Source organism: Ictalurus punctatus, chromosome 22 (genome assembly GCF_001660625.3).
Source record: "Ictalurus punctatus breed USDA103 chromosome 22, Coco_2.0, whole genome shotgun sequence".
In the NCBI taxonomy this organism is placed as follows: domain Eukaryota; kingdom Metazoa; phylum Chordata; class Actinopteri; order Siluriformes; family Ictaluridae; genus Ictalurus; species Ictalurus punctatus.
The window spans coordinates 14,948,937-14,964,430 of NC_030437.2; the positions used below are offsets into that span (position 1 = coordinate 14,948,937).

Sequence of the window (15,494 nt, forward strand, 5' to 3'; positions counted from 1 at the left end):
TTGTGGCTGTGTTTTTTCTCTGCATGAGAAAATCATCATCATGTTGCCTGCCTGGTTTACCTCAGACACCTTTATCCAGAGTGTCTTACATTTTTATGTCATTTATACGGCTGAGTAGTTTAGGGTTAAGGGCCTTGCTCATGGATCCAGCACTGGCAGCTTGGCAGTGCTGGGATTTGAACTCAAAACCTTCCAAAAAATGGGCAATGTCTTAACCACCGAGCTACCACTGCCCAGATCTGATGTGAGTTTTGTCACTAGCTCTATTCTCTGGTCTATTCTCCCAAGGTAGATGAGGTTTGTGGATGTTGTCACATTGCTTAAATGCATCACATAATTTCCATATGAGACACCCATGAATGCTGCATGTCATCTCTCTGTGGAGAGTCCGGTGCCTGCTCTGTCAGGGTGTCCCACTGGAAAAACATTGAATTGAATTGGGTCCTTCTAACTCAAGCAGATGGACAGGTGGATCACCCCCATCTGGGACTTACATAGAGGAATTACCCCCTAAAGTTTGCAAGTACCCATTTACCCAGTTTGTACTGGGCAATTTCAAATACTAATGTCTAATACTGCCTATATGTACCTAAAGTTTTGTGACTGAACTCACTCCCATTTCATGTAAATCACTCTGTAGATTTTAAAATTTAACATCGATACATTTATAAATGTTATAATGTCAAAATGGGCGCATGAAGAACTGCAAAATTCCGTGCTGGACTTTTTGCCACCACAATGTCTGGAAATGCATTTTTTGACGCAATGAATGGTATTTTTTTCTACACTGGACAGTACAGAGACCAACACTTCTGCTTACTTTATAAGCTAGAGTTTCCTCACTGCCCTACCACAGTATCTAACAATGCAGCAACTCAACTCATCAAACAGCTCTCTCACCTCTCCCGTCTTAACTGAAAGCCTGATTGCCAGTAGTGTACTGGCAGTTTGTTTCATCCTGGGAGTTCCTGGGAACATAGCAGTAATGGTACGTCTTGCTGGATGGCTGAAGGGAGGCAGCTTCACTCCGAGACTGATGCTAAGCCTGGCCATATCAGACCTGCTCACTCTGCTTTTTCTGCCGGTTTGGATTTGGGCTCTTCTGTATGGCTGGGTCTTTGGCTTGTTCCTGTGTAAGCTTCTGTCCTACTTGGTGTACTTAAGCCTCTACTGTAGCATGTTGTGTGTGATGTTGATGAGTGTACAGCGATACATACAAGTGCTGCATCCTCAGAAATGGAACAAGCTTGGCAGTAAAGGAAGGAAGATCCTCTTGAGTGGGATGTGGATGTTGAGTGGAGTATTATCATCCTATTCTCTCATACAGCGCACGCTAAGCTTGGACAAAGAAGGACACCTTCAATGCCGTCTACACTATCATAATGATGTTGAAAGAGTGGCTACTTTAATCTGGGAGATTATGATATTTGTGGTTTCATTCCCCACACTGACTTACTTCTACTTTCAGCTTTACCGGGGAGTTCATAACTCAGCTTTCTTCAGCAGTAGCTTGATGACAAAGCTGGTGACCAGAATTGTGGCATGTTTCTTTATTTTTTGGGTCCCGTTTCAAATTTCCAACATTGTGCTCATCATTGCTGTGTTGCTTGAGAATGACAATCTGTTAAAATCTGCAGAAGCTGGGAGTAATATCACTGGAGCTCTGACTTTCATTAATAGTTGTGTGAACCCCTTTCTGTACGCCTTCTCTGCTCGGGCTCTACGTCAGCACACAAATGAAACAGAAAATACTTAGTTCCTTCATGATGTAGACATTTGAGAGAGTGTATGGATTTTCTCTGAGAGCCAGTGATCTGTGTATAATTCTGCTTATTATTGCAGTCTGTTGTTATTTTTTTTTATATACAATTCTGTCTATAATTGTAATCCATATTAGTAGTCTCCAGCACAATTAGTGCTAGAAATGAGCTGTAAGTTTTATTGAGCATCTTGCAGAACCAGCCACGGTTCTTCTGGAGACTTTGATTGAGAATTATTTTTGCAGCAAAATCCAGCAGGCTTCATTGTGTTTTTTGTCTGAAAAGTGTCTCTTATGTAATATTCTGCTTTCTTTAATGACATACAAACGTTTTTTTTCTGTAACATTTAATTTTGTGCTAGAAAACTAGTGTTTGGGAATCTAAAATGTTGTTTTTTTTTGTACTGACTCGATAATGTAGCAGTCATAAAATAAAAACTTTAAAAGTAGGTAATGTTAATTTGCCAATAACAATGAGAAACAATTGTTTCTTCATTTCTTTGTTTCTTATTTTCTTTTATTCATTCTTTCCTCCTTTCCATTTTGCCAGTCTGATTGGCGATCAATTTGTTCATTTTATTTTAAATTCTCTGCATTGTATCACTATAAGAGTTAATGATCTCTAACTCCACCAGAGTATTCAGCAAACAGCTGGGACAATAACTAGTTCACTAATCACTAGTTATTATCAGATGAGCCTATTACTCTTACATTACCTAAATAATATGTATAAAAGTGGTGGATAGTGTAGAAATTGAGAGATGGGATTTGTCCTGAAGTCTCAAGTCTTTTCTTCACCCAGTTTCTAGAAATTGCACTGACTTATGTAAAAGTACTGCTACTATGGTAATAATTTGCTTAAATAATAGTAACAATAGTCATCAAGAAAATTAAAATCAAAGGCTATTGAGGCTTTACTAACTTGCTAGGTTTGTTACCTAGTTAGTTAGCTAGTGAATTCTTATCTTTTTCTAGCTGTATACTTAGCTATCTAGCAAGAATGCCCATATCACATTATCCTGAGCCTTACCTATTATCTGTAGCAGAACAAATTATATTGTGTTTATTTGTGTTTTTCAGAACTGTTGATCGCCATCCTTTTTTTTTTTTTAGTTAATTAATTTTATTAACCAATATTCTGTATAGCAGCTTTATACAACCCTGATGGGCTGTGTATTAGAGAATGCCATATTAAACGCATTAAAATTTACATTGTCTTGGTTGAGAATCTCCAGAATCATGCATAAATGTTACACCATGCAGAGAATTTCCACAAAAACTACACGCTTTTCAACCACATTTCAGTACATATCAGTTTACATTATATACTGTATAGTAGGGGTTACATGATTAAATAATCTGTTTCATATTACACTATTTAAGATGCACCCATGTGGGTGAGCTGGCAGCTCAGCAGGATCATGGATTCTGAACATAGACTGTAAAAAAAGATGAATGAAGCACCTTCACTCTCTTCCATTGTAGAAAAGTGAAGCTGCCAGTGCTGCAATATGGCGCTGACATCTTGGAGCCTGAGTCTGCACAGTAGTGAACTCGGAGCCCGAGTTTGCCCGAGTTTGCCCGAGTCTGCGCACTAGTGAGCGTGAAGTGGCGCTGTGGTATCACGGTCCCGCCCACACTCCTGTGGAGTAAATCGCAATTCAAATAACTAACTAAAATCAAACTTATTTAAAAACCTAACACTTGAACTTACATCAGCGTGATAAAAACTACCTAAAATGACAGTAATTTGATTGTTTAGTATGTCTCACGTCCCATTAGTTTACATGGAGAGGGCAGCTTTATGACCTATACTGCATACAGCCACCTGGGGAGATCGAAATGTTTTGGCTACACTTTTTAGGGCTTGTGCTGCACATTTGATTCTGAAACTGAAAGCATGCGGTGCAGAAACTACTTATAACTTAATGATGGATGAAGTATGCAGCGTCTACAGCAGCATTTATGAGGTTTTTCATCCATATTCAACTCTGGCCTCTGTAGTGTCTTTCCTCTGTAGTGTCACAAAACAAGTCTGGATTGGCCTCTTTGAGCTGGCATGTACTGCTGATCTGACTCTAAGAAGCTGACAGTGATTGGATAGTGGATTGTGAGGGTCACAGTGTAATTCACTACCACAGTGCAAGGATTTTATTTAACTCATTAAGGATTTTATCAACTATGTCTTTGATGCCGCACTTCTCTGCCAGCAACCACCTTCAACAGGTGTCCCAGAGCTGCTAGGTCACAGAACGCGGGCGGCCGATCTCTCATAGTCATCAACAAGCTGAACCACTGATGGCCTTGTTTGGGAGCGTGGCTGAACTGTTGCAGGATGGCCCTATTCAGGTCCGGGTACCCCAGCAGGTTCATAACTGGGAGCTGTTGGGCTGGAAGCCGAGCTTCCCCCAACAGTAGTGGTAGTAACTGGACCGCCCACCTGGACTCAGTCCAGCCCAACTCTGCCACAGCATGCTCAAAGTGATCGACCAAAACCTCAGGGTCATCATGCGCCCCCATCTCTGATAGTGTAATGTGGGGCATGGCTGCAGTAGCTGCTGTGGCTGCTGCTAGAGTACATGTAGGCTGGACCAAGCTCTGAAGCACCTGTCAATCCTCAGTCTGTGTCTGGAGAAGGTGTATGGAAGTACTGCTCTTGCTCCAATCTTAGCTCATGGAGGGTCTGGTGTTGAGTCTTGTGGATACTGGTGAGGGTCTTGATGGAGAGGGGGACTCCATGATGCTGTATCTTCCTCAATTCCTCAAGTTTTGGCACTAGTGTGACACTCCCCTGTGTCATGCAAATGGGAAATGAGGAAAAGAAGCAGGCTTGGGACAATTAAAGAGACCTCTTTTATTTTTGTTTTCTCTCTTTGGGGAGAGCTTTTCATCGCTTCTTGAATCATGGTCTCACTCAGCCCAACATAAACACACATTAAAGTGCAGTTCAGCTCAGCTCTAGCTGTGGGGCTCTTGTCTCTTTCTCTCCCTGTACTATCATGTCATCCCTTTATTCCCCTGCTGTTTACTGAAACAGAACTTTCATTAGTAAATCACCCACAGGTGCAGCCTCATCCTTACCAGTCACTCTCCCAGCTCCACCCTCCATTCCCACACTGGCATTTGACCACGCCCCACCTCCACAGGTCCATTAAATAAAAAGAAGAATTTTCTCAGCATAGTCTTGTGCAGTAGAATTAGTTTTATCTAATGTTTTCAAACTACATTTTACACTATGTCTTTATCACCTGCCTACTGTCTCTTTAATGTTGTGTAGATTTTGGAATTTAACAGTGATACATTTATAAAGCTTAAATGGTTACATTGTCAAAATGAATGTATGTAAGTAAAAATGAAAATAATGAAAAAATACCTGTCATGATTTCCCCTTGAGACAGCGCTGCAGTATTGCAGTATGCTCGGAAAACCAAAGAGCATGTGTGTGCACGAGCCAGAAGTGTGAGCGTGTATCGAACGCACACATTTTGGTCTGCAATGACAAGGGCTTTTGTTATGATTATGTTCTGACTCCGCCCCTCATTTTCCATTGTTTGTTTTCCGAATGTGTGTCATCGTTTTCAACTGTCCATCTTTAACCGATGATTACATTTGTCATATAAACCCCTCGTGTCTCTGTGCAAATTGCTCAGTATTGAGTTTACTCATTACCAAGCGGTTGTTCTTTGTTCAAGTTTTATTTCATGTTCATTGACCTCGTTTTTCTTTTCTGATTCTAGCTTCACCCTATTTAAGCCTGTTTGTAGATCACCTGACCTATTACCTGTTTTGACCATGCTTCTGGATTTGTCTGCCTGTCGCTCGTAATTAAAGTCTTTTACTGCACTTGCATCCGTCCTCAACTCCATTATGTACCGATACGTGACAACCCCCTGCTGGACTTTTTTTCAACACTTCCTGAAGTGAAGTCTTTTAACACCATTGTCTTTTACATGCTGTTTTTTATCTAAACGAAACCACAGACACCAACACTTCTGCTTACTTTATCTAGAGCCTACAACCAGATACACAACAGTATCTAACAATGCAGCAGCTCAACTCATCAAACAGCTCTCTCACCGCTCCTGTCTCAACTGAAAACCTGATTGCCAGTAGTGTAATGGCAGTTTGCTTCATCCTGGGAGTTCCTGCTAACATAGCAGTAATGGTACGTCTTGCTGGATGGCTGAAGGGAGGCAGCTTCACTCCGAGACTGATGCTAAGCCTGGCCATATCAGACCTGCTCACTCTGCTTTCTCTGCCGGTTTGGATTTGGACTCTTTTGCATGGCTGGGTCTTTAGCTTATTCCTGTGTAAGATTCTCTCCTACTTGGTGTACTTCGGCCTCTACTGTAGCACACTGTGTGTGATGTTGATGAGTATACAGCGATACATACAAGTGCTACATCCTCAGGAATGGAAGAAGCTTGGCAGAAAAGGAAAGAAGATCCTTGTGAGTGGGATGTGGATTTTAAGTGGAGTATTATCATCCTATGCTCTTGTACAGCGCAATCTAAGCAAAGACAGTGAAGGACTGCTTCATTGCAAGAGATGCTATCGGAATGATGTTGAAAGAGTGGCTACTTTAATCTGGGAGATTATACTGTTTGTGATTTTGTTCCTCACACTGAGTTACTTTTACTTTCAGCTTTACCGGGGAGTTAATAAGTCAGCTTTCTTTAGCAGTAACTTAATGACAAGGCTGGTGACCAGAATTGTGGCATGTTTCTTTATTCTTTGGGTTCCGATTCAAATCTCCAACATTGTGCTCATCATTGCTGTGTTGCTTGGGAATGGCAGTCTGTTAAAATCTGCAGACTCTGGAGACAACATTGCTATAGCTCTGACTTTTATTAACAGTTGTGTGAACCCCTTCCTGTATGCCTTCTCCGCTCGGAGTCTACATCAGCAAACAGCTGGAATAGAAAATGCTTAGTTCGTGTTGGTTTGAGAGATTTGATATATTCTCTCTAACAGCCAGTGATAACCATTGCATTTAAAAGCAGACACTCTATCAGTTCTGACTAACTGCAGAAACTCAGCTTGTCTGAGTTGGTCATCTAATTTCTACAAATCCACCAGCGATTCCATTCTCATCACATCCATCACTGTGGGATTTGGCTTTGACCTCATCTTCACAAAGAATAGACTACAGCAAATACACTAAAAGTCTAAGTAGTCAAAGTGCTGCATCATACCTCCAAAATGAATGCATGAAGAAATGCTGTAATTTCCTGAAGTGTATCTTTGACATCATGCTATTTTTTAAAAATCTAATCTGGAAACCACAGACAGCAACACTTCTGCTTACTTTGTTATCTAGAGCCTACCCCCAGGTACCACAGCATCTAACAATGCAGCAGCTCAACTCATCAAACAGCTCTCTCACCGCTCCTGTCTCAACTGAAAACCTGATTGCCAGTTGTGTACTAGCAGTTTGGATTTGGACTCTTCTACATATCTGGGTCTTTGGCTTGTGCCTTTTCTTGCAAGAAAACCACAGAACTTCACACTTCCTTTTTCTAGTCAGCTTTAAAATGAAAGAAGAAAAGTGCCCCTTTGAATGCAGCAACCCACATCCACTTTCTATTCCTTTTGGTAATATTAAACTTTGTGTATCTTTTATACAGTGCATGTAATCATGTAACCTGTTTTTTGAAATTTATTTTTAATTAATTTATTAATTAATTTTTACCTATAAGTGGCCTTAATCTTACTTCAAAGTAAATAATGATGTCCTCAGACTATAATCTAGGAAGATGAGAGATGTTAAGTTTTAAGTCAACTGATTTGTTAATATACTGATATTATAAATGTATAATAAACGTGATTTGTATGAAAGTATGTAATGTTATTTGTGATACAATTGAGAAACAATGATAAACAAATCTACCTTATTTCTTTCCTTTATCATTTTGCCCTTACTTTGTTGCTTCTTCTGTTTATTCATATGTTCTTTTCTTAATCCCTTGTCCTTCTTTCCTTCATTCTTTGTTCCCTTCATCTTTCTCTTCTTCTGACCTTTTCCCTTTCTGTTTCTCTTCTTTTCTTCTTTTTTCCTTGACCATCCTACCTTTCTTCCTTCCATTCAGTCTGACAGATAGTTAATTGATTCAGCTCCATCTCATTTTACATTCTCTGTATTGTATCTCTAAGAGCTGATGATGTTCTCTGTCTACTCGAATATATCTAGAGTACAGCTAGGAAAATAATCTGATATAATTTCATCAGAGGTTTTCATCATGGACCTTAGGTTATTACCAGCTAAGCCTTTTATTCTTATATATATATATCTCAGTCTCGGAGCAAACAGCTCTCTCATCTCTCCTGTATCAACTGTAAACCTGATTGCCAGTAGTGTGGTGGCAGTTTGCTTCATACTGGGAGTTCCTGGGAACGTAGCAGTAATGGTACGTCTTGCTGGATGGCTAAAGGGGGGCAGTTTCTGACCTGCCTACCGTCTCTTTAATGCTGTGTAGATTTTGGAATTGAACAGTGATACATTTATAAAGCTTAAATGGTTATATTGTCAAAATGAATGTATGTAAGTAAAAATGAAAATAATGAAAAAATACCTGTCATGATTTCCCCTTGAGACAGCGCTGCAGTATTGCAGTATGCTCGGAAAACCAAAGAGCATGTGTGTGCACGAGCCAGAAGTGTGAGCGCGTATCGAACGCACACATTTTGGTCTGCAATGACAAGGGCTTTTGTTATGATTATGTTCTGACTCCGCCCCTCATTTTCCATTGTTTGTTTTCCGAATGTGTATATAAACCCCCCGTGTCTCTGTGCAAATTGCTCAGTATTGAGTTTACTCATTACCAAGCGGTTGTTCTTTGTTCAAGTTTTATTTCATGTTCATTGACCTCGTTTTTCTTTTCTGATTCTAGCTTCACCCTATTTAAGCCTGTTTGTAGATCACCTGACCTATTACCTGTTTTGACTATGCTTCTGGATTTGTCTGCCTGTCGCTCGTAATTAAAGTCTTTTACTGCACTTGCATCCGTCCTCAACTCCATTACGTACCGATACGTGACAACCCCCTGCTGGACTTTTTTTCAACACTTCCTGAAGTGAAGTCTTTTAACACCATTGTCTTTTACATGCTATTTTTTATCTAAACGAAACCACAGACACCAACACTTCTGCTTACTTTATCTAGAGCCTACAACCAGATACACAACAGTATCTAACAATGCAGCAACTCAACTCATCAAACAGCTCTCTCAGCTCTCCTGTCTCAACTGAAAACCTGATTGCCAGTAGTGTACTGGCAGTTTGGATTTGGACTCTTCTACATATCTGGGTCTTTGGCTTGTGCCTTTTCTTGCATGAAAACCACAGAACTTCACACTTCCTTTTTCTAGTCAGCTTTAAAATGAAAGAAGAAAGTGCCCTTTTGAATGCAGCAACCCACATCCACTTTCTATTCCTTTTGGTAATATTAAACTTTGTGTATCTTTTATACAGTGCATGTAATCATGTAACCTGTTTTTTTGAATTTTATTTTTAATTAATTAATTAATTAATTTTTACCTATAAGTGGCCTTAATCTTACTTCAAAGTAAATAATGATGTCCTCAGACTATAATCTAGGAAGATAAGAGATGTTTAGTTTTAAGTCAACTGATTTGTTAATATACTGATATTATAAATGTATAATAAACGTGATTTGTATGAAAGTATGCAATGTTATTTGTGATACAATTGAGAAACAATGATCAACAAATCTACCTTATTTCTTTCCTTTATCATTTTGCCCTTACTTTGTTGCTTCTTCTGTTTATTCATATGTTCTTTTCTTAATCCCTTGTCCTTCTTTCCTTCATTCTTTGTTCCCTTCATCTTTCTCTCCCTTTAACCTTTTCCCTTTCTGTTTCTCTTCTTTTCTTCTTTTTTCCTTGACCATCCTACCTTTCTTCCTTCCATTCAGTCTGACAGATAGTTAATTGATTTAGCTCCATCTCATTTTACATTCTCTGTATTGTATCTCTAAGAGCTGATGATCTCTGTCTACTCGAATATATCTAGAGTACAGCTAGGAAAATAATCTGATATAATTTCATCAGAGGTTTTCATCATGGACCTTAGGTTATTACCAGCTAAGCCTTTTATTCTTAAATTACCTAAAGACTATGTTCAAGTCGGTGGCCACTGTGGCATGAGTGACAATGAGAAACCGATGGCATGTTTTGTTTTAAATTTAGATTATGTGTATAGTATAAATGTACATTGTTGAGGTGGGGTACTGTTGTTGGTACTGATGGCTTATATATATATATATATATATATATATATATATATATATATATATATATATATATATATATATATATATATATATATATAACTGAGGGAAATAAGTATTGAATGCGTCAACATTTATTTCAGTAAATATATTTCCAATAAGGTTATTCACATGATGTCTGTATTAATGGGCATTACATTCAAAATAGAGTCGTTTTATCTGAACCAATGGGGAACAGGTGGAACACCCCCATTACCCCTTTTGATCCTTGTATGAACAGTGATCATATTAGGCTATTAGGGCTTGGTTCCTGATGTAAGCAGCACTATTAAAACTACAAGTAACTATAATTCACTGCCATTTCAGCTTCAATCCTATAGATCAACACGTAGATTTTGAAGGTAGGGTAACATTGATATAAAGATTCAATGATTTATAATGTCAAAACAGATACATTTAGAACTGCAAAATACCTCCCTTATGGAAATCTATCTTTCTCATAATGAATGCAATGATTTTCTACATTGGACGTCAGAGACTCCTTCACTTCTGCTTAATTTATAAGCTAGAGTTTCCTTACTGCTCTACCACAGTATCTAACAATGCAGCAACTCAACTCATCAAACAGCTCTCTCATCTCTCCTGTATCAACTGAAAGCCTGATTGCCAGTAGTGTGGTGGCAGTTTGCTTCATACTGGGAGTTCCTGGGAACGTAGCAGTAATGGTACGTCTTGCTGGATGGCTAAAGGGGGGCAGTTTCTGACCTGCCTACCGTCTCTTTAATGTTGTGTAGATTTTGGAATTGAACAGTTATACATTTATAAAGCTTAAATGGTTATATTGTCAAAATGAATGTATGTAAGTAAAAATGAAAATAATGAAAAAATACCTGTCATGATTTCCCCTTGAGACAGCGCTGCAGTATTGCAGTATGCTCGGAAAACCAAAGAGCATGTGTGTGCACGAGCCAGAAGTGTGAGCGCGTATCGAACGCACACATTTTGGTCTGCAATGACAAGGGCTTTTGTTATGATTATGTTCTGACTCCGCCCCTCATTTTCCATTGTTTGTTTTCCGAATGTGTGTCATCGTTTTCAACTGTCCATCTTTAACCGATGATTACATTTGTCATATAAACCCCTCGTGTCTCTGTGCAAATTGCTCAGTATTGAGTTTACTCATTACCAAGCGGTTGTTCTTTGTTCAAGTTTCATTTCATGCTCATTGACCTCGTTTTTCTTTTCTAATTCTAGCTTCGCCCTATTTAAGCCTGTTTGTAGATCACCTGACCTATTGCCTGTTTTGACCATGCTTCTGGATTTGTCTGCCTATCACTCGTAATTAAAGTCTTTTACTGCACTTGCATCCGTCCTCAACTCCATTACGTACCGATACGTGACAACCCCCTGCTGGACTTTTTTTCAACACTTGCTGAAGTGAAGTCTTTTAACACCATTGTCTTTTACATGCTATTTTTATCTAAACGAAACCACAGACACCAACACTTCTGCTTACTTTATCTAGAGCCTACAACCAGATACACAACAGTATCTAACAATGCAGCAACTCAACTCATCAAACAGCTCTCTCAGCTCTCCTGTCTCAACTGTAAACCTGATTGCCAGTAGTGTACTAGCAGTTTGCTTCATACTGGGAGTTCCTGGGAACATAGCAGTAATGATACGTCTTGCTGGATGGCTGAAGGGAGGCAGCTTCACTCCGAGACTGATGCTAAGCCTGGCCATATCAGACCTGCTCACTCTGCTTTCTCTGCCGGTTTGGATTTGGTCTCTTCTGCATGGTTGGGTTTTTGACTTGTTCCTGTGTAAGCTTCTCTCCTACTTGGTGTACTTCAGCCTTTACTGTAGCATACTATGTGTGATGTTGATGAGTATACAGCGATACATACAAGTGCTACATCCTCAGAAATGGAACAAGCTTGGCAGTAAAGGAAAGAAGATCCTCTTGAGTGGGATGTGGATTTTAGGTGGAGTATTATCATCCTATGCTCTTGTACAGCGCTCGCTATGTTTGGACAGGAAAGGACTGCTTCAATGCAAGAAATGCTTTCAGAATGATGCTGAAAGAGTGGCTACTTTATTCTGGGAGATTATAACATTTGTGGTTTCGTTCCCCATTCTGACTTACTTCTACTTTCAGCTTTACAGGGGAGTTAATAACTCAGGTTTCTTTAGCAGTAACTTAATGACAAAGCTGGTGACCAGAATTGTGGCATGTTTCTTTATTTTTTGGATTCCATTTCACATCAACAACACTGTGCTCATCACTGCTGTGTTGCTTGGGAATGGCAGTCTGTTAAAATCTGCAGAAGCTGGAGATAATATCACTGCAGCTCTGACTTTCATTAATAGTTGTGTGAACCCCTTTCTGTACGCTTTCTCTGCTCGGGCTCTACGTCAGTTCACACCTGGAACAGAAACTACTTCATGATGTAGAGGTTTGAGAGAGTTTATGGATTTTCCCTGAAAGCCAGTGATTTGTTAAAGCTTATGCATATGGACCTAAACCCACTTCTACCTACTCCTACAATCTGTTTTTCATTGTCTTTTTTGTATCTCTTAATCAAGTAATTTGTTTGCAGATTGAATGAAGGAAATGAAACGAAGGAACAAGTCATACTGCGACTTGACGATATCTCTCATGACGAAAGCAGTTCATCAGATGATTTCTCTTAATATCCATGGTTTATAAGGAACATGTTTTTAAGAAGTGAATGGTCTATAATATCCAGAAATTGTGTGGTGCAGGTTATTTCTTGTAGGAACGCCTTTTCTTGCATGAAAACCACAGAATATCGCTTTTCTAGTCACCTGTAAAATAAAAGAAGAAAAATACCCTTTTGAGTGCAGTATCCCCAACCCACATCCAATTTTTGTTTCTTTTTGTAACATTAAACTGTTTTTTTAAAACCTGGTTTTCACCTCAAAGTGGTCTTAATCTTACTTCAAAGTAAATAATGATGTCCTTAGACTATAATCTAGGAAGATGAGAGATTTTAAGTTTTAAGTCAACTGATTTGTTAATATACTGATATTATAAATGTATAATAAACGTGATTTGTATGAAAGTATGTAATGTTATTTGTGATACAATTGAGAAACAATGATAAACAAATCTACCTTATTTCTTTCCTTTATCATTTTGCCCTTACTTTGTTGCTTCTTCTGTTTATTCATATGTTCTTTTCTTAATCCCTTGTCCTTCTTTCCTTCATTCTTTGCTCCTTTCATCTTTCTCTTCTTCTGAACTTTTCCCTTTCTGTTTCTCTTTCTTTCTCTTTCTTCTTTCTTTCTTGACCAGCCTACCTTCCTTCCTTCCATTCTATCTGTCTGACAGATAGTTAATTGATTTAGCTCCATCTCATTTTACATTCTCTGTATTGTATCTCTAAGAGCTGATGATGTTCTCTGTCTACTCGAATATATCTAGAGTACAGCTAGGAAAATAATCTCAGATATTATTTCATCAGACGTCTTCATCATGGACCTTAGGTTATTACCAGCTGAGCCTTTCACTCTTACATTACCTAAAGACTATGTTCAAGTTGGAGGCCACTGTAGCATGAGTGACAACGAGAAAGCGATGGCATATTTTGTTTTAAATTTAGATTATATGTATAGTATAAATGTATATTGTCGAGGTAGGGAACTGTTGCTGGTATTGATGGCTTATATACTACATATATACAGTGAGGGAAATAAGTATTGAACACATCAACATTTATTTCAGTAAATATATTTCCAGAGACACTATTCACATGAAATTTTCACCAGACATCAATATTAACTCAAGAAATCTGAAAATATAACGAATTCACAACATTAAAGTTCATAAATAAATTTGTGTGTAATAAAGTGGAATGACACAGGAAAAAAGTATTGAACATGCTAAGAAAAAGCAGTTCTTCAAAGCATGGTAAGGCAAGGAACCAGCTGAAATCCGTAAGTAATTATACCCTCTATCTGTGCAAATTAATATCAGCTGGGTTAGTAAATTGATGGTCTATAAAAACGCTTTTCATTACCATGGTGACACACAAGAAAAATCTCATGATAGGTAAAAGTAAAGAGCTAGTCCAAGACCTTCGCAACCTTATTGTTGCGAAATATATTGATGGAATCGGATACACACGTATTTCAAAACTTCTGAATCCTCCAGTAAGCACCATTGGGGACATTATCTGCAAGTGGAAGCAAATCACTCCATCATCAACCGTCCACGCACAGGAGCTCCTCGCAAGATTTATGACCAGGGAGTCAGAAGAATAGTCAGAAGAGTAGCCCAAGAGCCAAGGACCACTCGGAAAGAGCTCCAGAAACACTTGGAGGCAGCAGGTGCCATCGTCACAGAGAAAACAATAGGCAATGCACTCCACTGCTCACACTCACCCCGCAAGACTCCATTGCTAAAGGAAAGGCATGACAAAGCTCGTTTAAAGTTTGCTACAACTCATTTGGACAAGCCTATGAAATACTGGGAGAGTGTAGTCTGGTCAGACGAGAGCAAAATGGAACTTTTTGGCTGTAATACTACACCATGTTTAGAGAGAAATGGCACTGCACATCACCCTAAAAACACTATACCAATAGTGAAGTTTGGAGGTGGAAGCATCATGGTGTGGGGCTGTTTTTCATCACATGGTACTGGCAGACTTAATATAATTGAAGGAACGATGAATGGAGTCCCTTACCGGGAGATTCTTGAGAAGAATCTGCTGCCATCTACCAGGATGATGAAGATGAGACGTGGGTGGACCTTCCAGCAGGACAGCGATCCAAAGCATACAGCAAAGGAAACTCTCAGTTGGTTTCAGAGAATAAAAATCAAGGCGTTAGAATGGCCCAGTCAATCACCTGATTTGAATCCAATTGAATTTAAAGACAAAATGTGTAGAAGAATTTGCCAAAATCACACCTGATTACTGCAGCCTATTAATTTCTTCATACAGGAAGAGTCTTTAAGCTGTCATTACAAACAAAGGCTTCTCCACTAAGTACTAAATAAATTTCAGTTAACATTATTCAATACTTTTATTCCTGTGTCATTCCACTTTATTACACATAACTTTTTACACACACTTTATTACACATAACTTCATTTATGGACTTTAATAAAATAAAAAATTTGTACAAAAAAAAAATAGGGTGCCTAAAACTTTAAAAGTAGGTAATGTTAATTTGCCAATAACAACAAGAAACAATTGTTTCTTCATTTCTTTGTTTCTTATTTTCTTTTATTCATTCTTTCCTCCTTTCCATTTTGCCAGTCTGATTGGCGATCAATTTGTTCATCTCATTTTAAATTCTCTGCATTGTATCACTATAAGAGTTAATGATCTCTAACTCCACCAGAGTATTCAGCAAACAGCTGGGACAGTCAGATATCATTTCTTCATGATTTTATATAGACATCACTAGTTATTATCAGATGAGCCTATTACTCTTACATGACCTAAATAATATGTA

General features: G+C 38.6%; 3 protein-coding genes across 3 annotated transcripts; all 3 read left to right on the top strand.

Annotated features, from left to right (window-relative positions):
- The first annotated feature begins 566 nt into the window (after positions 1–566).
- On the top strand, positions 567–3,513 carry LOC108255426 (type-1 angiotensin II receptor A-like). The gene has a single exon (XM_053674540.1). The coding sequence runs from the start codon at positions 866–868 to the stop codon at positions 1,754–1,756; it is 891 nt and encodes a 296-aa protein (XP_053530515.1). The 5' UTR covers positions 567–865; the 3' UTR covers positions 1,757–3,513.
- Positions 3,514–5,158: 1,645 nt separating this feature from the next.
- LOC108255363 (leukotriene B4 receptor 1-like) lies at positions 5,159–8,004 on the top strand. The gene has a single exon (XM_017451292.3). The coding sequence runs from the start codon at positions 5,802–5,804 to the stop codon at positions 6,690–6,692; it is 891 nt and encodes a 296-aa protein (XP_017306781.1). The 5' UTR covers positions 5,159–5,801; the 3' UTR covers positions 6,693–8,004.
- Positions 8,005–11,509: 3,505 nt separating this feature from the next.
- LOC108255361 (leukotriene B4 receptor 1-like) lies at positions 11,510–13,202 on the top strand. Its single transcript, XM_017451290.3, has one exon. The coding sequence runs from the start codon at positions 11,566–11,568 to the stop codon at positions 12,457–12,459; it is 894 nt and encodes a 297-aa protein (XP_017306779.1). The 5' UTR covers positions 11,510–11,565; the 3' UTR covers positions 12,460–13,202.
- The last annotated feature ends 2,292 nt before the right edge of the window (positions 13,203–15,494 follow it).

Coding starts and splice junctions, on each gene's coding strand:
- LOC108255426 (XM_053674540.1), top strand. CDS start 866: ATGCAGCAACTCAACTCATCAAACAGCTCTCTCACCTCTCCCGTCTTA.
- LOC108255363 (XM_017451292.3), top strand. CDS start 5,802: ATGCAGCAGCTCAACTCATCAAACAGCTCTCTCACCGCTCCTGTCTCA.
- LOC108255361 (XM_017451290.3), top strand. CDS start 11,566: ATGCAGCAACTCAACTCATCAAACAGCTCTCTCAGCTCTCCTGTCTCA.